Genomic DNA, 26,633 nt, shown 5'->3' on the forward strand with positions numbered 1-26,633 from the left:
GTCTCGGGCCCCTAACCGAATTGTGCAAGGCATAATCATAATCTACGTTGAATTACCTTTGAAACAATATATCACACGACTGTGTTCCCATAAATTTAGGAATTACCGGAAATGGGGGGTGGGCCCCCGGACCCCATTTCAAAAAAACGGGCTCAGAGAGTCTCATCATATTCATTCAGAGAGTATTCATACCAAACTGTATTCCAATCTAACGAGAACTAACGGAGGTGTAGTAATTTGAAAAAATGGGGCCCTGCCGCCCCCGTGACACCTATGGGGTAATGGGACCCATTTATATATTGGTATGTGCCAATGATTTGGTACCACCAACCATTGTAATATTTGACTCGCAAATAAATGAGAACTCGACTTTTGTTTTTTTTCTTCTTTTGGGGCCCCTTGGGGGAGCACTGACTACTGAACACGCTATCTTACCTCCTTCACAGGCTGGTAGTGACTACCCATTGTTTTGACATTTCTGCAGCGCACATCTCTGGAGGAATTACTTCTCCTCTGAATGACTATAATATACTCTCCGTCTCCTCTTGTTGTGCAGAAAGACCTGCAGGTCCACAGTGTAAACAATGCGCCTGACTGCAGACTGGCTGCTGTGAAGAAGTTGCAATAACAGCTTTAGACACGTCAAGAGAAAACTCCAACATACATTATTGTGTTATCTGTAGTAATAAATAAAAACAATTCTACAAAAAAAGTGAAGAAAAGCTACAAAATGTAAATAAAATAAGAAAATCAAAGAAAGAGGTTTAGATTTTTTTTTATGTGCACGTCTGGTTTATCGGTAATACCGAAAACATGATCGATGTTCTAAATGGGTACAGGTATCATTTAGTGAGTTAAACTAGTAGTAGTTTTCAGTTACTCTGACCAAAAACTCACATTTCCTCCTCGCTCTAGTGATTATTAAAAAGTTATCAAATTTGAAAAATGTAAAATTTTCTGTCAACAATCTTAAGACTTTGTTTTTCCAGGGGCAGAGCGAAGAGAGACGGCACATCATGAGACAAGGAACGGCGATGCAGATAAGGTTCGAGTTCTGGAAAATGAAGTTCATCGTTTGTCTCAAACCGTCCTGGATCTCCAGTCGACCTTAACGGGGCTAACAGCCAACCTCCAGGATGATACCAAGAAAATGTTGGTGACGCTCCTGAACAACATGCAGCCACCAGACGGGAGCTTGACCACAACCAGAGAAGAGACTCCAGCAATGCTGGATGGTCACCAGGCCACAAGAGGTGGAATCGCTGGAGAGAAGGTCCTCGAGAAGATAGTTGCTCGCATGGATGATTTTAATATTGCATTGAAGAGTAAGGAAGAGACTTTAGAAGACCTCAAGGGAATCACGTCAAACCATGATGGGCAGATCCGGGCACTCATGGAAGCTTCTCAGTCTCAGACTTCTGCCATGGCAGAGATAGATGTTCTGCAGACCTATGTTGATGGAAAGTTTGAGACGCTGAAGAAAGACCTTGACCAGCGTGTAGATGAACAGTTTGCTAAACTGCAGAGCTCATGCAATGACAAAATCCAGAAGGTGCAGCGGACCTGTGAAGGCAGCGATGATCAGGTTGTGCTCAGGTTGACCAAACTGATGGACACCAAGGAGGTCGAGCTGAGGAAGGAGATCCGGGCACTTCGCCTGGATATGGTGGCCGCAGATGGACCTGTGAGAACTCAAAGGCAGACCGATCCACCCAAGGAGACAGGAGAGCACGGGGACCACAAAGACCTGTGGCGTGAGATTGATCGCATCGCAGAGGCTCATCGCATCCTAAATGTCCGCATAGACAATGAGCTGACACACCTGGATGCTCCTCAGGTAACCACTGACTTTGGCCTGCTGATTGAGGAGCTGGAGGCGCGCATCAACATCACTGAACAAAATGCAGAGACTTACTGCTTCTACATTGAAGAGAAGTTGAGTCGTAGAATCACGGATGAAGTGGCAGATCTTCGAAATCTTCTTGATGAACGTTTGAATGGTGTCGAGGACCAGTTTACAAAAATGCTGGTGGAGATAAGCAACAACTCCAACCCAGGGATGTTTGGAGTCTCCATTGATGCCATTGAAACAGAGGTCAACAACAACAAGTTCCTCTTCCAGGGTTTGGATGATAAACTCAACACTCTTGGAGAGTTGTGCTCCTTAGGATGTTCAAGCTCTGGGATTTCTCTGAACAGAGAGAGTTCTGAACCTCCAAGAAGCGGAGTGGAAAACATCCTTAAAGACCTGAAACAATGCAGGAACGACATAGATGTTCTTAACAAGGATGTAAGTTCGAACACAAGCAAACTGAAGGGACTGGAGGAGCTGGTTCATAGGCAGTCTGTTGGGATTGAAAGACATGTAAAGACTACGGATGACCTTGAGAAGCGCCTGATAAATATTCAGGACAACATGCATGGTCTGGCCGGTGCAGTAACAGGTTTAAGTGACTCATTGAGTAAACATGGCATGGAGTTGCACGGATTGAACTCTACTTGCTGCTCTGCAGGATTCGATGGTGCTGGTATTCCCAGACAAACTTCACTGGACGCCAGCAGTCATGTTGTGGAGGAGTTGAAGAACCAACTTGACACTTTCAGTCAACAAGTTTTGTTTGAACTCAACCAGTGCAAGCAAAACACACAAAGTGTCACAGACAAAATTGCCAATGTGAACGGACATGTAACTAGAGTAGAACAGATGTGTGGAAGGCTGGACGTGGTTTCTGCAAACATCAAAGAATTAAAGGACGGGCTGGAAACACACATTGACGGTCTGCGAGACTGCGTCAACAGAGGGAACGTCACATGTGGAGCCCACGATATCAACATGATGGAGAACACCATAAACCGACTCCAGGCTCAGCTGTCAGCGATGGCAAAACATGTTTCCAAAGATGCCTCTTCTAAAGATCCTGGTGAGTTTGCATTGTGTGATTTTAAGTTGAGTGTGCAATAAAAGAGGATTCCTGCTACGCTGTCATCCAAACACGGCAGAGGACTGAGGAGTATTTGAGCTTTTATGAGGGAAACACTCCGAGGTGGGCTGAAAGTCTTCAGTTTTAATAGCGTGGCAAGATGCTGTGTCACTCAGACGACAATAACATTGAATTTTTCTCATGCTTTTTCTGGGACTCCACTGATTTTATACCAAATCAAAAATATTTTCATTTCTAACAAATGAGCCGTGAAGAGAATTTCAGTTAACCAGCTTTAAAGCAAAGAACACTTTTTAGTGTTGACCTCTAACCTGAAAAAGTTCAAGCCTAAAGGTGAATCCCAGCGTTAGATTGTGATGAGCATAAAATAAACAACTGAATTTTGCGCAAACAATGGCTAAAACTAGATGTTACATTTCGAGAGAAAATTCAAGGACAAGATAAGACAGAGGTAAAAACAGAGGCTGTGAGCACGTCCTCTAAGTGAGAGCGTTCCACCAGGGGGCAACGGAGCAACCCTGCTGAACCCTGTTAGGGCAAAGCAGGGAGACCTATACTACTGTATATTTGATTCACAGGTAGGGGTATCCCCATACAATTTTTCCTTCATATTGATGTTCTGTTCTTAGGTTTTTGTTATACCAGTATCGATCAAATATGACATCAGCACGAATCACCCATACTTTGATTACTTAATTTGTTGTGTGGAATGTTAGAAAAGGCTTGATCAAGTAATATTAACCAAACAGAGAATAATAGTCAGCAACAGTATGAGGAAATCTGACGCATTTATTAATAAATAACAGGTGGCCTAAATTTTAACCTTAAACATAAGAATATTCTACAACTGATTCAAATAAATGAAAAATAAATACATCAGAAGACCCTAAAAAATAATAACCTCAACACATAAATCCAATTAAAACGATAAATATTATATGTGAGATTTTAGATGCAGGCTAAAATAATTATTTTTTGCTGATATCAGACGATAGCTGATATCAATTTAGCATTGCTTATTCAATCAAAGCCTGTATATTTTATTGCATCTATGTAATCAGTATTAGTCAAGCATAAACTTGCTTTCCAATTGCAGCACAATTGTGTTTGGGGTATACAAATGTACAAGAAATCAAAGATTTATGCACAAAGATGTGTCAACTTCAGTAGGACGTTATGTAATAAAACTGGATTTTGACATGGAGAATCAAAAGTCATTAAAGATTCACTGAAAAGCCTTGTAGGAGCTAACGCAATGGTAGCATACAGTCTGCCAAGCAACATGCTTGTCCACCTGATGACAATGCTAATGTAGAATAATGATTTATTACTCAACCAAACAAAAATGCAGAACTGTTATAGACTGTCCAGTGAATGCCTGGAGCTCCATTTAGTTTAAATCTGACAAAAATATGATTTACTCCTTTGAATGAGCAAATGCACAAGAAAATTTGTATAATTCTGACAGCAGACCCTCAGATCATTGTTGAAATAATTTGGATTAGTATTTTTTTTTTTTTTAATTTTTGGCATAATTTTCTTCATTACTGTCGGAATTTGTAAAAGTATCTTCCTCTAACAAGCACTGTGTGCTCGAGTTCACACTCCTCTGTCTCTTTGGCTTTATACCTCCAAGTCTTACTCAATATGAACATAATGATATTACCGCCAACTTACCTCAGGTCCTTTAGGGCTAGCTGCTGTTTTTGATGAAGTGCTTTGTTGTTGTCTGGACAAGGGGAGTAAGAACATTCGCTAAAGCAGGGGGTGAGAAAGCATTTTGTTCCAACTTTGTTTCATCACAAACTTTCACAAAGTGCCGAATATTTTTCTTTCTCTGGGAACGGGTTTTGTGCGGTCATCTGCAGACTTTTGTTCTTATTTAATTGATATTTTTAGGGACTTCTACATGATATTTTTAAGTGGTTTCACAGGTGTGAGAATGCCACGTGCAGAAGAATGAGAACTTGCAGAAAAACAAGTAGCCTATATATAATTAATTTTTGCTGTTTGTGGAATTTTGCATAGTTTTTTTTTTTTTCTTTTCAGTTTTCTTGAGTAACTCCATCTTATACCAGTGCAAGTGTTGCTAAAACATTGCAAAGCTGTTGATTTAAAGCTTGGTTTCAGCTCACTCACACTGTTTGTTGGATTTTCACGGGCCGTAAGGCTGTCATTTTAAGTTTTTCCGCTCAAAAACACTCATAACTTAAGAGTTTGAACTGAAAACATTTCTAGAAGCTCAAATTTTGTTGCCTTTTAGCCCTACTTCCTCTGAGGCTTCACGTTGCAGAAACAAGACACAGACCTACAGGTCAGTGACTCAGAGAGAAAATTTCTGGTTGAAGTTCAAAGACCGATCTTAGTGCAGCTTTTCCAGGTTCTAGATTAATATGAGTCTCTTTCTGTGGGTGTGATGGGATGTGTGTCAGTCTGTCTCAGTAAGTGAGTGTAGAAGAAGACTGGAAAGGGGTTATTCAAGTTACTATTCCCGTATTTCATAAGAGCAGGATGGGGGAGAATGTGGGAGGTAACATTTTTTGGGTACATCTGCATTTTTTACAGATGAGACGTCACAAGGAAACAGTTTAAAGCACTACTGCCCCAATCTATCACTTTTACTGCTGTCTGGCTAATCGGTCCTGGTAATATCTCAAATTGTCTGCACACATTAGGCTTTATAACAAAATGGGGAATTCATATTAATCCATTAAACACACTTTAACCTGGGGTAACCTGGGATGTAGCAATGACGCATTCATCTTGATATCTCAAGATGTACAAATCCTTGTATATGATCTCTGTTGGTGCGTCAACTGTGATGTCAGTGTGTTGGTCATCTCAAAAGTGCTAGAGACAATCAATGTAAACAAACTAAAGAAAGGCATCTAGTTAGTGTATTTTCAGCTTTCATGAGCAGCTGTGCTGTGTTGGTCATTCTTCAATTGACAACAAGTAACAACTTGTTTGATCAAGATGTTACCGTTGTAGGTCAAACTCTAGTTGAGCTAGGATAAATATTTCTCCCATTAGTCTGGTGGGACCCACTACCAATCCTGGTAATTAGCGAGGTCGCTATGTTCATTTTGCACAGTTTGTGCAATTCCAAACAATTCATGACTCTTTAAATATTAGCTTGTTTAAGGAAAATTGACTTGCTTGGAGTTTTCCTCTTCTCATCAAGAGGCTTCTTTAGTTCTCTGTTTTGGAGTCTGGGATTTTTTTAGTGTGAAGTTGATAAGCCTATTGTTCAGTCCCTCCAGGATTTCGCAGGCATTTTTTTGTGATTGTTGCGGGATGAAATGCCTGATTTTGCCGGCCATTTTTCTAAAAGCTGCGGTAAATAGTTGTGATTTGTTTTCAGCCCTGAAACATACTTTACTCACAATTAAGTTCATTGTTTCTACCAATTATAAATACATATTGACCAGACATGTAGAAAAAAAAATGCTTTATTGTTGTAAAGCAAACACCTACACAATTTCGCAAAACATGCAAACACTTTTCTTTTGTTTTTTTTAGCTTATACACTGAGCATACCCTGGTAATAGAGGAGTCATCTTTTAATCGAGAGTTTAGGGGTTTGTTCCCAAAGTTACCTGTTTATATGTCAAAGTGTATTTGAGCAAGCACTGAACCCTAAGTGGCTCCCAATGGTTGACTAGCACCAACATGGAAATGACTACAAAAACACACAAATGGACAACAAAAATTACACAAAATGACTCCAAAAACACCTAGAACACAATATAGCCGCTGACAGCAGTTGGCTTTAAAAATGACAACGGATTGCCTGTTTTTCAAAAGTGTACTTCCAACTATTACAGATGATTCCTCAACCCTGAAAAATCCCCCTGGGACTAAAGTTAGACCTGTGGTTCTGGTGGATGATTATAGAAAGTTTTTGGTTCCAGGGGAAATTTCGGCCTTCTATGTCTTGATAGTTTTACCTTTGGGTATCGTAGGGTTTTGTAGAGTTAAAAGTACTCGGGAAACTGACTAAACATCATAAAGTGACACTTCAAGCAAGTTACCCTAATCCAGCTACGGTAATCAATTTGACTTGGTGACAGAGAACATTTGTGGACATCTCTTGCTCAGTTTTCTCAAACTTACGACCAATCATCGTGTCCTATTCTTCACCGAGTAGATTACCAGGATGTGTAAACTAATGAGCATGCATTTTATTGTGGCTTAATACACCAATGTTAGAATTAGTTCCATAAATCCCGAGAGAAAGGCATTCACAGTTCCCACTGAGATGGTTTTAATGTTGTAGAAAAGTTTAATGTATGCATAAAAATTGCCGATAAATGTAAACTTGATCCTAATGCTACTAAAAGGAGCCTAAGGTATTTAAAAGTCTCCAGTGGATTCCTTTATTTTAAGCGCACGAGTTTGTGCGGCATGATTAACATCTGCGTAAACACAAACACTTCCTGGAGATAATCCTCCATATAATTTGCTCTGCTTGCTGGGTTTATATGAAGGCTTGGAGGAAAAGATCAGATCCCATGAATGGCCACAGGGTATTTCCCCGAGTGGGAGGACAGCAGTTTGCTGGGCCTCCCGAGCTCGCCTCCAGTATGTCATTCAATATGTCCAGACTCCAAGAGGCAGAGGCCCACATCAGACACTTCCTGTGACTTCGATTCCCCAGTTTTCACCCTGTAAAATGGGAATGAGAAGTATGCAAACTCTCACTCCTCTGTTGACCTACTTTGCACTGTGTTGCGCTGCGTTGCTCCTGTGTGTATACAAAAACACACAAACAAGCGTTTGTTTCCACCCCTCTGAATTCCCCTTCATAAACAGTTTGAAATGTGAGGTCTCCATGACGTTTGCTTTTTAGAACTTTCCCTTAATTCCCAGTCTATCAGTATGCGCACATACACAATGCAGCTCTCCAGAGATTCCCACAGAGTGACCTCAGGCTGATGTGTGGAGTCTGTTCCTCATTAAGAGCCCTGACTCACTGCTGGAGCCGATCCTGACAGTGAGGGAAGAAGTGGGGCTCCAGTCCACACCCAGCACCAGATGCTTCAGCTGCCCTCATCTGTGATGTCAGAGCTGAGGCCCCGTCGCCCAAAACAATACCCTGATAGGACGCCAAGATGGGATGCCATTTCTCAGAGGAGTCCTGCAAACTATTTGAGTGTGATATAATTAGTCATGCTCGACAATTATCAGTGGAATGACTTCTTGTACAACAATGTCATACAATTTGAATCAAAGGGTTGACCCTTTAACCCTTTGACACTGCACGGCTGGCGCCGCTACATGCTAAGCTAGGGACCGGTCACTGGTATGGAGTTCCTTCACAGTCGCAGAAGAAGACAGCACATTTATCACCTGCAATATATGGAACACAAGGGCTGTGTGCATAATAACGTATTACACACTACACATACTACTATATACTATTAGGATGATTAGGATGATGGGCGTTCCCACTAAAGTATACTTCCAAGTTTCTCAAGATGCATTTTGAACCTACAACGACAAAAAGCAGATGCACACTGAGGCTAAATACTGTATCGCCGATAATTCGCCACCTTTAAAATTTTAAAAACATTTTAAGTGAGAAAGTGACCAAGGAGAATATCAACATGTGGTCATTTGATCCATAAAACTCACGGAAAACACATTTCAAGCTGACATTTCTGAGATTTTCGGAGAACCGTCATTGTGCTACTGACAAAACTTCTGGTTAACTTCAAAACAAGAAGAAGATATGCTTTTGTTTTGAAAAGGAGATGTTTGATCTTTAGTTTGAAGCCGGTCCCGGGACGATTTTACATTCCGCTCGCAATGCATCATGGGGTGGTCGAGTATGACTAGTGTGCCATCCGTGCATGTTTTAAAATATTCCTGATATATAGTATACATCTGGCTATTTTTCACGTACTCAATCCTTCCATTCTTTCTAATTGGAACGCACTACATATCATTTTGACGTCAGACTTAATATGAGCAGTACGTTAGTATGCGATTTTGCACACAGCCAAAGATTTACCTTCAAGTTTTCTTATCCCTCACCTGCAAAGATACACAACATGTTTGCCAGGAATATTTAACAGCCTATGCACAGAGGGACAATAAAGGATGTGGAGACGTTTTTTTTTATAATTTTAGAAATGTTGTTTATTGTAGTTCTCATCCTTACAGTATTTTGAAAGAACATGAAACAGCCACTGCACAGACTGTCAAAGAAGTAGGACAAACCACATGTATTACAGTTTTTATCTTTATAGATAAAGAGCTGCATGTCAAATGTGCCATAATGGCTTTTCAATGGATTTCTTAAAGGTTTGTGTGTGTACAAATGTGCGCTAACTTGACTGCACGCTCAAACACACGTTGCATTTGATCTACTAACAGGAAGATTGTGTGTATTAAACAAACAAAAAGAATGCCAGAAATCTAATTAGTGCGTTAGGCTTTAATGAATATGTAATCTCAGATGATCTTTATAATATCAAGAGAAGAAGATGCTAACAGATCAATGTGATTTATCAAGGCTGGAGCTGCTGGTGGAAGCTGTTTGTGGGTAAACTACCTACCACAGCTTTACTCACAGATGGCTGCAGTTATTGTTAGAGGAGGAGACATTTGTTTGCTGTGAGTCAACAATATATTTTTCTCCTCTAAGATTAACACCTTCAATATTTCATTTTGTACCTATATAGGGCAGTCTCTACCACTTTTACGTCTGTTGTCATTTATGCTGACAACCTTAGTAAATCACATGCAGCAGGTGAACAAACAAACACGTGAAATGTTTTTATGGGTGCTCACAATTTAGTGCTCTTAATTAGTTGTTCAGTAAATTAGACTTTTAGTTATTTAGATTTGACAGGGAGTGATCTATTCTATGTGTTAGCAGTCTGTTAGCAAAGCATAGTAAAAGTCATTGTTCAAGAGGACATCCTCGTGAGTTTAGGTTGATAGTTGTGTTGTAAAAAATTCTAAACTGATATTTGTTTACATTTGTTTTAAAAGTCAGGATTTGTCAAAAACCATATTTTTATTATTGTTTATTAGCCATAGAAGGAAAAATACCAAAATGGTGCATCGCGGGTGGTCATCGGTTTCATCGTCTAACAACGAGCTCATGCTGTTTATGGGTGGACATCTTTGGAAACTTTTTCTGTATTGTCTAACGTCAGGAGTGACTACATGTGCGTCAAGCATTCCCAGTCTTCTTCCTTCCCCCCACTCCCCTCTTAAGTCATCTAACTTTTACAGTTCATACATTTTTTTGCGTTTCCTTTTTTTAAACTTTTTCTAGACTGACTTTTTATGCTCGTGCTGTGCAGGGTGTGATCGCCTTGTGCCCAACGTGAGCTGGAGGTAGTTACCATCAGACCCACACACCCTGAGAGCAGGAAGAAGCGAGATTAGAAAAAAACTGATTTTCCATCCAATGATTGTCCCTGTCTGTCATAGACAAGTTTAAAAAGTTGTAATATCTCACCAACTGTTTTCAATGCCTTTCTTGACCAACTTTTAAATACTTGACAAAACCTGTTTTTTTTAGAGATAGGGCTAAATCTAAATAATTCAACATACCAAGAAAGTTTACACAGTTATGCTTTCAAATTTGTGGCAAAGCCTGGACCTCAACCCCATCAAGCACCTTTGGAATGAACTGGAGCGAGGCCTTCTTGTCCGACATCAGTGACTGACCTCATTATTGGTCTACTAAATGAATAGGCACAGATTCCCACAGAAACACAAGGGATTAATACACTTTAACAGCACTATTAAGGTCCGACTTGGTCCTTACTGAGCTGTTAAAGCTTGGACCAAATGTAACAGACCCCACACTAGAAGCTACGCCTTAAAACTTAAATTTGGTGCCCATAAAGCTTATGAAAAGCATAGTTGTCCCCAAGACTCTGGTTAGTTTTTGAGGTACTAGCAGGCAGATAGGGACAGTTTTTCATCTCTACAGAAGATTTCTTCCTATGTGTGTGATCAGGCAGACAAATGAAAAGGAAACGTCTTGAAACCCGCAGAGCTGTGGGTGTGGTGGTGATGTGGTGGCTCTTTTTTTGTCATCTTCTCCGTTGAGCTGAAACCCATTTTCCCCTCACAGTCATGTGAAAGCTCTGAAGAGGCTGCATACAGCTGAGATGTTGTAAGAGCGTGACTCAAAGATTAACTGGAATAGCCTCTCCGATTCTCACTGGGACTGGCTGAATGGGATTGTGTGACTCCAGTTGCAAATTGTTGGCAGCGTTTGGCCGCAGAGGTCGGCTACCACTGCTCGTGGTTTCCTTGGAGCGGGGGAGCCGTGCATGAGAAGAAAGAAAGCAGCTGCATTCTGTAAAACTGAAACTCTGACGTAACAATGCTGTCATTTCATATAATATAAATCATCCACAATAGAAATCCACAGTTTCCAGTAGAATTCCTTCACATTCAGATCTATCGCACAAAATAAATTAGTGAAATATAGCCAACCGATGGAATAGCTTTGAACTCTCTTTGACTCTAGACCTCTCATTGCTTTCTGTGCAGCAGCTGTTTCATATTCCTTGCAAACAGCATCAGTTTCTGAAAACTAGAAGGTGAGGGATTAAGAAATGTGAAGATGAATCCTTGCTTTCCACGTATTGCAGACAGCTAATGTCCTAAACCAGTCCCACATGTTTTGGTTAGCGTAGCACGTAGCGGTGGCGCTGGCCGAGCAGGGTTAAAGAATATGGGGCGGGGCAAATTGGTTCATATTGTCTTATTGGTTCAAATTTCAAGCTTCTTCTTTGTGAAGGGCCCAATATTTGACTTAGAAGTCATGTCGTGGCTCATGCTCAAACACACCTGAATCTAATGATGGGGTTAGAGGGGTAGGATTCTGTTTAAAATGTTTACAAATTTTCAGTTTTATTGACTTTCACTATTTTGGTGAACTACTGTATAATTACTGACAAACGTACCAAACATGTCTAATAAAGATTAATTCAGGCAAATCTTGTAAATAATTGTATTTTTTGATGATTCATGAGGTGAAACGGTCACGGTACATCTCCCAAGATTGATAGAGTGCTTTGTTAGATTTGGTCGAGCAAGATTTAGTGATATATATTAGAGGTACGTTTGTTTATCTTTTCCAAACACTTGATAGATATTTAACCACGTGTTTCACTGGGGAAATACAGTGGATAGGTGTGATATTCTCTCAAAACATGTCGGTGAGGGTATAATCCGTGCCATAAAACTATTTCTGTTTTAGGAAGAAATAGAAGAATTCAGTGGCATTTCAATCTTCAGATCTGACTCTCGCTAATTCAACATGGATTTGTCAAGAAGGGTCCGTTTCATCTGTCGAAGCTCTTTGAGACTACGTCGGCTTTCCTAACTCACCGGGAGTGTTTCTCCATCCATCTTCTTCCGCTTTTTTTTGTTAATAGTGGTTGACTGTATAATCGAAAGGCACTTTGGACTTGGTTTTTTCACTTTCTTCTTCAGTCCAGTTTGTATCATTCAATCCCTCTGAGTAAGAAAAAAAAAGTCATGCTCTTCTGTCAACACACCGGCTTCAAAGCTAACCTGGAAATTCAGAGGTTAAAAAAAAAAAGAAGCATAGAATAAATAAAGGTTTTGATCTGACGGATCAACGCTTTGAAATTGATCGCTGTGACTTTCTGTTTGAGAGATAGGCTCTGAGATTGGTCGTCTGCTGTTACAAGGGAATGCTTAACAAACATAGACATAAAAGGCTGTTTGAAGTCAGAGAGAGTCCGCAAGGACACAATGAAAAACGTGATGTGATGCACACACTGTGTAGTCTGCGTGGGGGGGTTGGGAGGTTCTCCCCAGTGAGCGTCACTCTCACGCTTTGAGGCGAGGTGTTTCCATCTTTGACCTGAGAGCCCATCTGGAAGTCTTCAGAGGAGACCTGCGTACACAGAGGGAGTCCCAGAGGTCTGCCATGCTGCACACTGCACGTCGGGCCTCCCGTCATTAATACAACAGGACACCGGAGAATAAAATTGCATCCATGTGCAAAGCAGAAAAGTTTAAATGACTGTCAGAGTGAGTGATGCATTATCGTACACGCGTTAGCGCCCCCTGGACACCATTTTCCAGTGCGTGATCAGCCCCATGCTCTCAGATGCATCTCCACACGTCCTTGCCCGCTGTTTGGAAACAACCGAAGCAGCCCTCGCCCTAATCTGCTCACAGTGCAGAAACATCTGCTTCTTTGCAATGCCCTCGTTGGCTCCGGCAACGCTTGTGAGTGCAGACACGCGTGTCTGTGTGTTTCTGTGAGCCCCCCCCCCTTCCGTAGTGACACAGACTCAGAGCTCATGGGAAATATGCACTCAGGCAACCAGCATCCTGACAGAGTCACAGGGAGGAAATGAAGGATATGTTTCTGATGATCTGATTACTGGCTTTAATTTGCTCTCTATTGTGCCTGTGGCTGTGGAGGAGCTTGTGGTTCGACTTTAGGAAAGACAGAGGAACTTTACGAGTGGTTGATTATTATTTATGCGAGACAAACAACAATTATTGATTGCATTTATAATATGAAGCAAGGCATGAAACTTGGAGGATTTGCTTTGTAAATCTAATGGTTTGGATTCAGACCTCATTATTACGTCAGTGTTGCTTTGTTTTTTTCAACAATTTCCAAAAATTTCATTAATTTCCTTTCGCTGACCAGGTTTTCATAAATAGGATTTTATTCTGATTACTTGCAGGACTTTCTGTGCATAACTCATTATTAATTGCGTTGTTATCCGTAATTTCAAAAGCCACTTATTTTAACATTTCAAAAGGTACATATAATTAAATATAAGTGCAATAATGCCGAGTTGCACATGACAAAAACAATTATGTTGCTTGCAAAAAAATTCATGTCTGTTATCCAGTAGCAGTGGATAACAATAACTATCTTTCATGAAATTTCAGCTTTAAAAATGACAAATATAATTAAAAAACTGCCACTGTGGTGTGTATGAAAGTCAGGCTGCAATCATGATTTTAGCAGTTTTAGCTAAATCTATTTAGAACATCACACTGCTGCACTACACAATGAAGATAATCCTTTTTCATTTAATCTTATCTTTTTTTTTTATTTTAAAGCTCGAGACACAGAGGTTTAAGTTTCTGTGTGAGGCACAGGCAGTAAAATACTTTATTACCGTACTTAAGTTGGTTTTTCAGGTATCTGTACTTCACCTGTGTATTTATTTATCTGAAGACCTTTTACTTTTAATTCACACTTGTGTACAAATATCTGTAGTTTTTACTCCACATATAAGAAGGACCAGAATGTTTACTTGTACTTTAGTACAGTACTGAAAGGGTGTACTTCTACCACCTCTGATGTTAGGTGGGTCAATTCAACTGATAGTCATTTAAGTTAAACTAGCTAAAAACGTGTCCGTCCTGTGTAGTTTGCCACAATTTTAACATGTTATTCATGGAGGATTTGTTTTCTTTAAAGTCCAGTCAAATACTTTTGACCTCTATTAAATGGATTCACTAAAAACAAAAAGGTATTATGGGAGTAATACCCTTCAGTTGTACAAAGTAGTATTACATCATTAAATGGTATATTTATATCTATAGTATAAGTGTATATAAATACATGATAATGTATAGATAGTTGATAACCATTAGAATAATTATGCATTAAAAAAAATTTGAGCGTCTGGATTATGTCAATGCCAATGTCTTTTTTTTCTCCACGCAGTGACGACACAACCAGAAGGGCCTGATCTGACTCACAGCAAACCCAGAATCCCACAAATCCACATCCCTTTCATCATCCCTCCACCTCCCTACAATCCCAGTCACCCAATCAAGACCATTCCATCAAGCCACCCCTCTACCCTCCAAGAACCAGGCCAGCCCTTACTCCCACTGGCTCCCATCAGGCCTGTGGTGGAGACGGGAGAGGCAGGACCTCCAGGGTACATCCGCAGGGTGACGGTACGAAGAGGGTCGGAGGATTCGTCCAACGTGCCCGTCAAAGGGTTTGCTGGAGCACCTGGTGAGCCTCACTCTATTTATTTCACCAGTGCCTTCACTGACTTTGCATAATGTCTACATTGTGTTGGCCGAGGTGTCAGTAGGTGGCAGTAGCTATTGAGTGTCCAATAAGTCAAATTTAATCATTTTAATTAAAAAGACAGCTCGGTTAAGAATGACTCAACACCGTCTGAAAGGAGAAAAACAGGAACTGATTCTTTACATGACTAAACTCCAAACTCACATCATTAATGAAAGAGTCCAAAAACAAACAAACAATCATAACACAAAACAAGTCCCTAATAGCGTCTGAAGCAGAGTTGAGGAGGGCCTCCCTTCCCAGTGGTGTGACTGCTCTTAAATAGTCTCTAATGCTACATTCGATTGCACTCGGAACCCGGATAAATGGGAAAATTGCAATAAAACAGCCATTGAGCTCTGGGTTTTGACTCGGGAATTCGAGTAGAATCCAAGCCAGAGTCGATAGGAATGACGTTTTAGCAAAATGGCAGCGCACACGGTTAGCTGTAAACAGTCACTTTCTCCTCATTTACTTTTATGTGTCGTCTAATTTGGCGTCAGTGTAAAGTGTAGAATAACTCTGTAGTGGTATTTCTATGCCCACTCAGTTCATTTGAGCGCTGCTGTGCGTGAGTAGTGATATACCCGTTGTTTCTACAGTCTATGGTTCAATGATGCATGCAGGATTTTCCTCGCTGGTGCGTTCAAGTCATGCTTAAAGTGTATGACGTTTCTCTCTCTCTTAACCTCAAATAGCTAATATATTTCCACCAGAAGGTATTTTTGCTCCTAGAAAAATATAAAAACAAACATCATCATACTGGGGCAGTGGTGACCTAGTGCTTGAGGAAGCAGGCTCGTAATCGGAGGGTTACCAGTTTGAATCTCACCTGGGCCATCACTGTGGGATCTTGAACAAGTCTCTTAACCCCCTCAGGAAAATAATCATTTCACTACAGTGTTTAATAAAGGACACATTATTATCATTTATTGTTGCCAGTCATGTTTTCCAAGCTTACTGAATGAAACGCATTTACCTCAGAGGTCGAAATTTCTGGGTTCCAAGTGCAATCAAATGCAGCATGAGAGTGCACAGTGCCTCCAGTTAGTCCACGCCCCAGGTGTAGGCAATCAGTCACTCAGCCAGAACCTCAGTGAAGGAAATGAAAGGGGAGAAGATATAACAGAAAGATAATTATATCTAAACTTTACTAGTAGCAGTGAAAGGCGATTTAGAAGCTGCATCTGCAATAAAAAAGCACTTAAAACGCAGACTTGTAAAGGTCGACATGTTTGACCAACTGTGACGTAGCGATTACTCAAGGAAATGTGACATTCATGTAACTCCACCAGGATTTAAGAGGGTAACGTCCAGGGAACTGGATGATTCATAACTTAGGACTAAAACATTGGATTGAAATGGTTTTTCAGTGGAGCGAGGGAGAGTACCTGACATGAAAACAATATTACATGTGAATGCTGATTGGCTGAAATCTCCAAAATGACTCCAAAGATATTTCTGACACGAACAAAGTTTTAACGTGTTCAGCTTTAGGGGTTTGAAAATACCTTTTGTCAAGTTTTTTCAATGAAAATCTGTTCCTTACAAATAAATGGATTGGTTAATAAGTCACCAGCCTGATAGGTTGAGTCAAGAGAATGCAAAAGTTTTGCATATCTGCCTGAAACAGGTAGAAATAAGGTAACTAAGCATTGAACTGGTAGAAACATTCATTAGAACAAAAACAACAATGTGATAACCATTTTTCTTCAGCTTTTGTGTGAAAATATAGAATATAAATAATGAAGGAGTTTTGCTGGACCTTCTTTTGTTTGAAAAAAGAAACTATTGCTTTTGATAGGGATGCACCAAATATTCAGCCGAATATTGCAAAAAAAGCAACATTCGGCCTTCGGTTTAGTGAGTGAAAAGCAAGGCCGAATAGTAGCGTGTGATGCAATGACGCAATCAAACAGAGCAGCACAGCAGCTCCTCTTTTCCGCACACAAACACAGCCAGACTCTCTCCTTTACGCTGACCGCTCTCCGTCGTCCGTCACCGTGTAAAAGTTGAAAGTTGTCCAATTCCACAACTGAGTCTGTTGTTAGCGCTGTGAGCCACGAATCTGTAAACATCCCCATTGTTTCCACCTCAGTTCACAAGCTATGTCGGGTCTCGCTGCACAGACTGGTGTAGCATTAGCACGAGTGCCAACAGCTGATGTGTGTAAACAATGGTGCAAAGCAGTGACTCCCAACACGGTCGGCAGCAGAAAAAAGTAGTGCAGTTTGGGCGTCCAGTAGTGCAGTGTGAATTTACATATATGACAATAAAGTATAATATATATGCTATATTAAACCGTAGTGTTGTTTTAGCTGTTAAATAGTTGGAGAGGGAGGAGCTCACATTCTTGGAGGCGTGTTAGGTGACGTCACCTACCAACGTGGGCAAAATCCAACTCGCCCGTTTAAAGCTGACTTTTTACTAAATGTGGAATAACAAAGGTAACAGAACTTTATTAACTTTGTCCCTCTGAATGAGGCTAAAGGGCCGTATATCATTGTAGCAAAACCATTATAATGTGATTTTTTTCATCATACCCCCCCTTTAATGCACTTTAGTCTTTTTCTGGAATGCATGTTTTGTTTTATTTGAAGGGCTAATATAAATGAAAAACTTTGTTGTGCTTTTTTTGAAAAGCAAAAACTACTGGAATATCTAAAAAATGTCAGAATATTCAATAAACATTTACTTTCTTTACTTTCTAAAAATGTATTCTAGGCTATTTATGCACTATTTAAAAAAAAAAGTGAAAAATGTAACTGCATTCGATATTTGGTATTTGGCCAAGCGTTTATATTTGCTTCGGCTTCGGCCACAAAGTTTCATTTCGGCGCATCCCTAGCTTTTGAGTTTACAGCATTTAGCATCAGGTAAAGATTAAGATACTCAGACTAAACTGAGTCTGAAACACACTGCAAACTTCACAAGGCAAAGGCAGTCAGGTTTGTACATTAGTAATTTAATGGATTAAAACTGTGTAGTAAAATACAAAAAGGTATTTGTGATTATTTGACCATATTCTCACGATACACTACATGAGTGGAGCTGATGTATTACTTAGTAAGATCCAAATGGCACAATTGTTTTTTAAATACATTTATCATCTTTTAACAATTTCCATGGTATGTGAAACTTGGAAACACAAGCCTTTCCAAAACACTTTCTCAGTTTTTCCAATCAAATGACGATGACACATGAAGTCATTTCCCGCACAGTGAAGACATCCGGCTCATACGTTATTAATGCACTGCAGCTTTCGAACCACTGTCATTTCCAGCCGATGATTTGTGGCCGATCGCCATCGTGACACGAGCCACACTGTCCTGACACAACGTCAACCACCCACCCATCATCTGCAACAATCAGCCGTAACATTATGACCATTGTTAGGCGACGGGGAGGAAAGTAATGATCTCTGTATGGCGACACCTGTTATTGTGGGATAGATTTGACAGGAGAACATGTTCAGCAGAAAGAATGGACATGTGTAGGATTGGACAAGAGCCTCATTATGGTGGATCAGTGACTGGCACAGAACATTATTATTATTGTTATTTTTTTATTGTTGTTATTATTATTATTATTATTATTATTATTATTATTATTATGCTTCACCACCCATTTTCTTAACCTGCCCTGGTTATTAGAGGAGTGAAATTCTGTGTATTTCGAATTATCAACATTTTAAATATGAAAAAGCAAGTCCACATTTTGAATCAATTTTTTTTTTTTTTATTGATGTTTTGAAGATGATTTTGGCTTAAAAGTATAGGTTTGTCATTAGCATTGGGCTAATTAAATTAACCCTTAGATGCTTGACTGACAGGACCTTACACTTCCATAGGTGGGTCAGAAATGACCCGTATTAGAATCAATGCATTTTTGTGCCATTTTTGTCATTTTTGTTAAGACTTATCAATTGTGTTATGTTTTGTATTGTACACACAAGAATTATTTAATCTTTGAGTTATTTTCATTTGTCACTTCTTCACATTTTGAACATGTACAAACATTTTGAACAATAATAATGTAAAACAAATAAAGAACATAGCAATAGAAAGGTGTGTGTGTGTGTGCGCGTGTGCGTGTGTGTGTGTGTGTGTGTGTGTGTCCCTCACTGCATGCAGTTGTCACAAACTTTCTGCTTCTGGCAGTGATCATTGTACATTACATTTGCCGCAATTGTTGTTGACTTTGCGATCTTTGTGAATTACGCAGATCTGATACCTCTTCTCTTTTGTTGGCCTTGTCTGCCTCCTTCTTGTGGCTGGGTTGTGTCTTTTGTTACCCCACACCTTCCCATTGCCTCAATGATCAGGTTTTGCAGCTGGGGGCAGCCTTCCAGACAACTCCTCATGTGTGGTGTCACCAGCTCCTTTGAGAGCTCACTGAGGAAGAGCCGTTGTGCATTGGTGATAAATGTTGTACCACAGCACCACGGGCCATCTCTGTGTCTGGCACTTGCAGGTGTAGGTGTCAACCATTTGGTCCATGGTGTCTACACCTCCTTTGGACTTGTAGAATGTGATCACTTCTGTTTTTTTTTTTCCTGCTATTTCCATCCTCCATTTTGTCATGGTGCATCATACTCTGGAGCACAACATTCATTCCTTTCTTTCTGACATAGCTGGCTATACCAGCCTATCATTGGCTGATCTCGTTAGATCTCTGAAGCTAAGCAGGTCTGGGCCTGGTTAGTAGATGGATGGAGACCACTGAGAATTCCAGGGGCCAGAGTGAGGGACAGTCGCTGCAGTGGTATCTGTCATTGTGTCCTTGGGCAAGGCACTTCACCCACATTACCTAGTATGAATGTAGTGTGTGAGTGAGTGGTGGTGGTGGTCAGAGGGGCTGGTGCTGCATTATGGCAGCCTTACTTCCGTCAGTCTGCCCCAGGGCAGCTGTGGCTACAATAGTAGCTTACCACCACTAAGTGAGGAGTGAAAAAAGAATGCCTTAAGTCTGTAAAGCGCTTTGAGTGTCTATGATAAAGCGCTATATAAAATCCAATGCATTATTATTATTATTATTGTTTTTACCATGGTAAGGTGATCATTAAATCCACACACGCAAGTATGTTGTTGAAAATGAAAATATTTGTTGAAAGACGATAATACTTACATGTAAAGTGTGTGGTCCTAAATAAATAGGTTTCTCGCAGCCACAGTTGATTAGAATCAAAGGATCTCATGAGATTAAATAGAAAATGCATGCGGGTCATTTTTGACCCACTTATGGAAGCTTGGGGTAGTTTTTTTTTTTTTTTTTAAATGTATAAAAGCTAAATTAAAATGGCATCATATCAAAAACACGTTTTTTGAGGAATACCTAGAATATGAAATGATAACAAATTTTCATTGCAAGAAAACAATGTCACTGGGTCATTTTTGACCCACTTATGCATCTAAGGGTTAAAATGAATGAATCTCCAAACCTGTATCTCCATCCAACATCTATCAGTGATCCTGTGTTCTGTTTCTGTTAGGCTTCACTTATATTGGCAGGTGGTTTTACTTAGACCTACCTGCGGGTCTACAACAACAAAACCTAAATGAAGTATCTCGTAAAACCCAGATGTCAGAGGTCTCTGTTTGTTTTAAGAGCGTTTTCTTTATCCCCTTCGCCCACTTACATGTTATATGCACACAGTGTGCAAATAATGTCTCTGTGCAGCGATAAAGTGCTCTATAATAGCTGCTCAGTGCTCGAGCAAATGTTTTCCAGTGCGATCTGCGCCTCAAGTAGAAGAAGAATAGGTCTGGTGAGTTAAACGATACCTTTACTAGTCATGTATATAACATAAAATGTGTAATGTTTTACCAATCAACAAAATATGTGCACATCTATTAAAACAACAACAACACAGATTTTGTACCTGAAAATGTGATCCAAGGGGAGCCGCCATGTTGGTTTCGAATGTGATGTTAAGTCTTTGATTCGGGTGCAATGTTTGCATTAGTTCTACCTGAATTTTTTTTTTTTCTTTAGGTTTTTGTGATGCTAGTCGACACATTTTCTTAAATATATTTTTATTAATTACTACGGAAAACACACAGATGTGGAAATACTTACACGACAGGGATCGGGCTGCGCGTCACAGCTAATGCCACATCATGATGTCCCTTCCAGCATCTGAGTTATGAGCAAAAAAGACGGCAACCGTGCTCTACAAGAACTTCAAAAGAAAGTTATCTCTGAGATGTTACCTCATATACTTTTGATAGAGTTTGTAGTTAAAGGGGGACCCACTTTCCCCTGATTACCCCTGCCTATTAACACACACACGCACCAGATTTTGTTCGTCTCCTAACGAGGAAACAATCCCACCGTTTTGAACGTGCAGATGGAAAACCACACAGCTGCCACCAGTAAACATGACATCACTCACCCTTTCCTTCCTCAGCTGGTGAGACCTAATGTGCTTCTCATCTGTGTCTCTCCCAGGTTATCCTCCTCCTCCCAAGCCGTTGTCATTCCAACCTCAGTCAACCGACCACAGAGGTACTGAAACTGTTGGTCATCATGTTGCATGCTGTGCATCTGCAGACGCTCGCCGCTCCATCCGTGTAATGAAGAAAACCTGAGATCCTAGGCTTTCACTGAAAAGCCTAGGATCTCTAGAATACATAATCAACTGGGAACAGTAAAAATCTTAGAATGCACTTTATGAAATAGACCTTTTTGTTGACCTACCCTAAAAGTCCCTAACATTCATGTAGTAGATATCAAGTCAATCCGTGTACCCTTCATTCTTTGGTTTTTCCGTTTTAAAACCAAATCAAAATAACAAATAAACTGTGTGGTTATTTTGTTTCACTGATTTAAAACCAAAACAGGAATACAGAAAAACCAAAAACCAGATAAGCAGCGTTTTTCTGTTTTTTGGTTATATTTTAAACTTGTTCTGTTTGTGTGTACTGCACCTGGTTTCCCTCCCCAGGTCCTGGACCAGATCTTCTCACACAATAGGACTGTTTAGGATTTATTTCAGCAGTTTTCTGGTCCTGGTCACGTTTTCATTCAGTCTTAGCTCATAAAAAGCTGCTCACGTTATAGTTTTGTTTTGCGATGTTATGGTCCCAATAGTATCTAAATAAACTGGTGACTGACTATTGACTGTGAGGCTGGTGTGAAGACGAATAGATGATAGAACTTCTAAGATTTTACACTTTTGCGAAAACAATGACAGCTTTTTTGAAGGCAGTAAAATGTTTATTTTGCACATTATAAATACCGCTAACAGCAGCTGTCAACTCACAGGGATCAATGTTTTGATTTTTATTTATTTATGTATTAATACATTTCTGTTTCTGGTTTTAAATTAATAAAACAAGAAAAAACAATCAATTTTTTCTATTTTTTAATTTGGTTTTGAAAGGAAATAAGATATATTTCTCAATATGTAATCCGTGAAGCAAACACATGTAATAATGGTCATGTTTGACCCTTCTATGCCACCATACTTTATGCTCTATGTTGTCCAATCAGAGCGCTGCTGACTAGCATCATACTTTCCCCTTAAAATTTGGTTCCAGATGACTTAATATTTCTAATTCATGTTTTCTTTAATCACTGTACTTGTTGTTGTTGTTTTTAAGTTGTAAAGTGTCTTTGAGTGTCTAGAAAAGCGCTTTTAAATAAAATGTATGATTATTATTATTATTATTATGAGAATACAGAGAGGAAATCAACTAGTTTGTTTTCACACATCCTGAATCACGTTGTAAGATAATGACTTGACACTATTTCCTTGTGTGTGCATCTTGTAGGTCCTGCAGCAGCAAAGATGGCGTTGACTTCTCACGCTGCGGCCGACTCACCAGGTAAAACCCTTTCTGATCAGGAAATTAGAGTGTGTTTTAAAACTGGCTCCTCCTACAAAGGGTTTATAATTGAGGGAAGAAGGAAGAGACAAACTCAGAAACCACTAGGTCACAGGCCAGATATGGTAACAGTAAAAATATTGGGATGCACTTTAAGAAACTGACCATTTGGTTGCCCCTAAAAAAATGAAATTTTCGATTGCAAAGGCTGTAAAATTCATGTCGTGGATATCAAGTCATAGAATACAAAATGTTTGCCAAAATTTGATATATGATAACACCAGAAGAAAGTTTCTTCAATATCAAATCAAGAACATATTCATGTATTTCTTAATATGTAAGATGTAAAGAGTTATACAGGTTTAAGTGATGATACCCCTTAAACTACATTTTGTAATTGCACAAACCCAATTTTCCCTAAAGATTCACAGCAAGCAATAATAGAATCTAAGCTTTCATTTGGTGCCAGTTTGGTGTCGATATTCCAATTCTGAGGGTAACTATGGCATTTTGAAGCATGTGATGTCAAGACTTATTATTCACTATTTACAACGTATTTTTCACTATATTACACATTGTTACACGTTGTGGTGAAAATACTTTCTAATGCTAGAAAACATCTTGTTTGTTGTCCAAGTCCATTGAGTATTTGAACTCAAAATTTAAATTTATTTTACTCAAGATATATTTCCTGAAACTCTAAATTTGTTCGACTTGAATAATGAGTTGCAAATCCAAATTCTCCAAACTCTGAATTCATTCAACTCAATTTAAACGATTAGATCAGAAAGGTATTCCAGAAAGCAGGTTATGTTCAAACTCTGAGTATGTTTGAGGCGTAAATGAGGGAAACTCTGAGTATCCCATTCCTGAAGGCGAGGTATGTTTTTCTCTGTGTATGTCTCCATGGTAACATTCTCCATGAACTGAACCTGCTCGCTGTCAAGTTTTGTCTAAGAAACCCTGGGTTTCTACCTGGCTCCGCCCACCTGAACCCCGCTTCTCGAGGAACACTTTTTTGGATGTTGAGATGGCTCTGGTGATGACCTTACATTATAAATCACTATAAATGATGCGACGTCAAGCTGCCTTCACTGTCTTTATAGCCACTGTAGTGGGAGGGCTCTCTATGCAACAGCCCTCATAGCGATGCTGCCCTGGCTCCACAGACACACACTATTCATATTATTCACACTATTCCCCGGTGATCAAAAAGCAAGATTAATCACTGGCGATTTAGGTCACTATAGTAAATGAAGTGGTGTTCTTAGTGAACGCACCTTTAGAACATGCTAATATTCCACAAACGCCTCCTTATTTCATCCATCAGGGTGAATAAATCACTCTCTTCCAGGTGTTTGCCATGGTAGCTCATGTAATCTTTGCTCCATTGATGATGGCTTTTTATCGCGCGTGCACATAAGTAACCCAAGGTTTACATACTCAGGGTTGATTGACCCACTTCATACCAGCTTTAATTGAATCAGATACCCAGAGTTTCCCATTGTGGGGTATGTTGACCCAGAGTTTATGGATAGACTCAGAGTTTGTTGAACCTCCTTTATGGAATACCCCCAAGTCGTCGAGTGGGCAACACATGTATGTCCTCTTGATTTCAGATCATGATATTGTTATTGCAAAGAATCTAGGTCTTGTGTATGGTTCTCAGGTTAGGTCAACCATATAGACACCAATCACCTCTCAGAGTTTCAAGCTAGTTTCTAAATATCATTTTTTAGGAAGGGAAACAACTGAGCAGCAGTCAGTCCAGTTTCTTATGATTTCTGTAGCCAGAATTTGTTTCTCTTCTCTTTTGAATTTTCTGTAACATTTGCAGCTTTAAGCCTTGGTTTTGTATCCTCACTTCACTGCCTGAGGAATAAACCTCCGCTTTAAAAAAAAAAAAATCCTCTTCACACCGTGCGCCACTCATTGGATTTGTGTATGTTGCGGCCCAAACCGGCTCAAAATACACATGTGAATTAATGAAGGGGATTTGATCAGATTCGCTGCTCGGTGGAGGAGAAAAAGTTTCCCAACTGCCACGAGAACGAGGCTGAATCTGGCATTAGCTTTAATCATTGAAAATCTGTCTCTGCAGCCTGTGTTGACATTTCAAAATATCCTGCAAAGACACAGATTAATATCCACCAACGAGTTCTTTTAAAGGCCTCCAACTTTAATTAAACTTATCATTTTGAGCTTCGCTTTTGGCTTTTGGTCACATCTGTTCCCTCATGTACTGTAGAGTCCTCCTTTTCTAACTTTCTGCTGTCATTCAGAAACTTTTGTTTGAAAATTTCTTAAAGTAGCAATTATGGTATGGTATGGTTTAGGTATTGATCGAGGATTACAGATTTTGACACTTTTTTTGAAATCATTTTCTGTACTTTTCTTTCATTATGTGTTTTTCTAGTGGAGCCGCCCAAAATTAAACTAGGAATCCGCATGTGGCTCGTGGGCCACCATTTACCAGATGATACTAACCATATACGTGTCTTTTTCCAGCCTCTGTGGACAGCAGCACTTTCTCCAACCCGTTCTCCTTCTCCGCTGGCCTCACGCAGCAGCTTTTTTCTGGTGACTTTGGAATGATTCGCTTTAACAGAGTCCTGGTCAACGATGGAGGACACTACAACCTGCACACAGGTACAACTGACACAACCAGTCATGTAAAGAACTGACACAGCAACACAAAAGAAAAGAATTAAATTAAATTATAATTGGCAATTACAATTATGATTACAACAGCACCATCCATCCATCCATCCATTTTCATACCCGCTTATTATCAATTACGCTATTACAATTATAAATGACCCCAACCCAGATGACTATTTTAACTTCAGGCCTAACCCTATTGTCCTCCTCCTTCACAGGGACCTTCACTGCCCCGCTGGACGGACGCTACCTGGTTTCAGGCCTGCTGACAGCGAAGCGAGGCGAGCGCGTGGAGGCGGTTCTGACCGTGTCCAACCGCAGTGTGCAGAAGCTGCAGACTGCGCCACGGGATGCGGCTGCAGATTGCGGCCGCGGAGGAACGGTTTCCTTCAGCATCGTGCTGCCTCTGAGGAAAGGAGACCGCGTGGGTCTGATGAGGACGGGAGGTCAGCTGGCCACGTCCGAGGCCAGAGACATCCTGTCCACCTTCAGTGCCGTCTTCCTCTACACTCCACAGGAGAGCAGATAGCTGCAGCTCAGCTAGGACAGGAAGGAAAAGGACTGGACTCTGAGACTGGAGGAACTGTGCTGGGGGTGGCGGAGGGTGGGGGGGGTTCATTGACTTGCTGTGATGCAGCTGTTGGACATGTGGAGATGCTGAGTGTGTCAGCGAAGAGGTGAAACACAAAAACTGGGACTTGTATTTCCAATTTATCCTAGCTTTTGTACTTTTTGTGAATGTTTTGTGTACGAGTCTATAAATTAAATTGTACGATATGTAAAATGTAAGTAGCTAATCCCACCTGCTGTGACACTGTGGTGTGAAGGTCGATTACCTCTCGTCTTTTATACCTGCCCTCGCCTGCTCAGCAACTACTGGCTTTAGCACGCAAGGCTGGAGACTCTCTGGGAACTTCAACAGTTCATCACAAAAAAGGACACACGTGAAGATAAATTACAGTTGTAGGAAAACGTTTGGGCACCATTATTTTCATTTGTAAACCATTGAGAAATGAGAATCATTAGATTTACTAAAACATGCAATGAAATGAAATTGGACCAATGGATAACTTTAAACACCCATCTTAGTAAAGCATCCTGTTATCAAAAGTTAACAGTCATGAGACACCTCCT

At 40.1% G+C, this 26,633-nt stretch overlaps 1 protein-coding gene across 1 annotated transcript in view; it reads left to right on the top strand.

The window, feature by feature from the left end:
* emilin2a (elastin microfibril interfacer 2a) overlaps positions 1–26,113 on the top strand; it is a 33,644-nt gene extending 7,531 nt beyond the window's left edge. Inside the window, exons 4-9 of the mRNA XM_028441399.1 lie at positions 990–2,921; positions 14,653–14,952; positions 21,460–21,516; positions 22,785–22,838; positions 25,347–25,487; positions 25,718–26,113. Of these exons, the coding sequence (XP_028297200.1) occupies positions 990–2,921; positions 14,653–14,952; positions 21,460–21,516; positions 22,785–22,838; positions 25,347–25,487; positions 25,718–26,028 (2,795 nt within the window). The 3' untranslated portion in view covers positions 26,029–26,113. The remainder of the gene's footprint in view (positions 1–989; positions 2,922–14,652; positions 14,953–21,459; positions 21,517–22,784; positions 22,839–25,346; positions 25,488–25,717) is intronic.
* The last annotated feature ends 520 nt before the right edge of the window (positions 26,114–26,633 follow it).

Source organism: Gouania willdenowi, unplaced genomic scaffold (genome assembly GCF_900634775.1).
Source record: "Gouania willdenowi unplaced genomic scaffold, fGouWil2.1 scaffold_228_arrow_ctg1, whole genome shotgun sequence".
NCBI lineage: Eukaryota > Metazoa > Chordata > Actinopteri > Blenniiformes > Gobiesocidae > Gouania > Gouania willdenowi.